The sequence below is a fragment of the Antrostomus carolinensis genome, unplaced genomic scaffold (genome assembly GCF_000700745.2).
Source record: "Antrostomus carolinensis isolate BGI_N321 unplaced genomic scaffold, ASM70074v2 scaffold42474, whole genome shotgun sequence".
Taxonomy (NCBI): domain Eukaryota; kingdom Metazoa; phylum Chordata; class Aves; order Caprimulgiformes; family Caprimulgidae; genus Antrostomus; species Antrostomus carolinensis.
The window spans coordinates 6,277-7,787 of NW_010310857.1; the positions used below are offsets into that span (position 1 = coordinate 6,277).

General features: G+C 44.8%; 1 protein-coding gene across 1 annotated transcript in view; it reads right to left on the reverse strand.

Annotated features, from left to right (window-relative positions):
- Positions 1-443, reverse strand: part of COMTD1 (catechol-O-methyltransferase domain containing 1) — a gene marked incomplete at its 5' end in the record, with an annotated part of 5,539 nt that extends 5,096 nt beyond the window's left edge. Inside the window, one exon of the mRNA XM_010166551.1 lies at positions 310-443. Within this exon, the coding sequence (XP_010164853.1) occupies positions 310-443 (134 nt within the window). The remainder of the gene's footprint in view (positions 1-309) is intronic.
- Positions 444-1,511: the final 1,068 nt, after the last annotated feature.

Consider the following 1,511-nt stretch of genomic DNA (forward strand, 5'->3'; position numbering starts at 1 on the left):
ATGTACATCCAATAATGGTCTTCAGCAGTAAGTAGGATTTTGGTCTCCTCCGGGTTCTGGATTATAAAACTAGCAGACAAGCCTTAAGGGGTTGGGCTGTTAGGTATCTCCATAAATAACAGACAGCTGTATAATTGAGGCTGCCTGTAGTCCTTCCTGAATGATCTAGTAATTCTGGGATACTACCACCTATAAATCCAGGAGTGTGCAAATAAGATGGAGGAAGGAATATCAGAGAGTCCAGCAGTTCAGGAGGAGGCCTAGTGGAAAACTGAACAGAAAATCTGTGTTGAGGGATAAAATACTGACCAGTCGCAGCTTCTTTAGAATTGGGTGTTCCCGCAAAGAGTGATCCAGCATGTATTGCCAGAGAGGACTGCTTTTCCCAATAATACTCTTGGATGATTTGGGTGTCCCAAAAACTAAAGAAGGGTATCTTTTGCCTACAAGAAAATAAGGAATAATAAGAACTTTTATGTTTGTCAGTTATTGCCTGCTTAAATAAAGCAAGCACTTAAGTATTACTAAATGTTAAAGAGTTCCTTGCTTTGAAAAATCCACTGAAAACGGGAAATGCAATGTAGCTGGACAGCTCAATGGACTATAGTTTTTTTTTTTTTCCCTTCTTTTTAACCTCTAAGGTCCATCCCCAAGGCTGAAAGGGAAAGGCCGTGGTGTTCAGTGGCCTATGTGAAGATTACAAGCTGTCATATTCTTACAGGAGAAGTAACCACATCAAAACTCAAAGAGCAAGTATAAAGAGAGAAGCATGAATGAGGCACTCTATTTTCTTCATCTGAGGACCTTGTTTTGCAGATGGACAGAGATTGCTGGTCTTTATGGCTGTCAGCTGATGCATTTTCTCAAGCCCTGTGTTCTCCTAATGACAGTGTCCTGCCCTATAGCCAGGGGAAGTCTGGCATTGCTCAATGGCTTGTTTAGCATGAAACCAGTGTGCAAAAAAAGTAGGTGCTGCAAGCTGAAGTTTCAGGACTACTGCTTGTCTATCTAAATACACAACTGATCTCAGCTTTGATGCCCAATGCTTCTTTTACCAAATGGAGCAAATATTTGAAAGAAAGAACAACAAAAAATTCAGTTCCACATTTCCTGATAGTTGTTTGCTATTAAAGAACGCTTATTTTGAGGTTTTTATTTATTTTCTGTTAATGGCTCTATTTTACAGACGATCACCCTGAGGCTGAGGTTATTTCAGCAACTTGCCTGAAGTCAAAGGGTAAGTAAGAAAGCGGCTGCGTTACAAACCCAACACGAGCCTCCTCCTTCCCCTGCCTGATCCTGGGCTGGCTCCTCCTCCGACCCCGGGGAATGGAAGCGAAACTGAGACCAGAAGAGAAAGCTGCGACCAGCGGCGCGTCCTGCCTGGCCAAGGAACAGCGGGCGGGGGCCGGGCGGGGAGCCTGCCCTCGCCTTGGCCGGGACCTTGGCCCCGGCCCCACGCTGCAGCAGCTGGATTACAGGGAGCGGCTTGGGCTCTAATAGCATCAGTC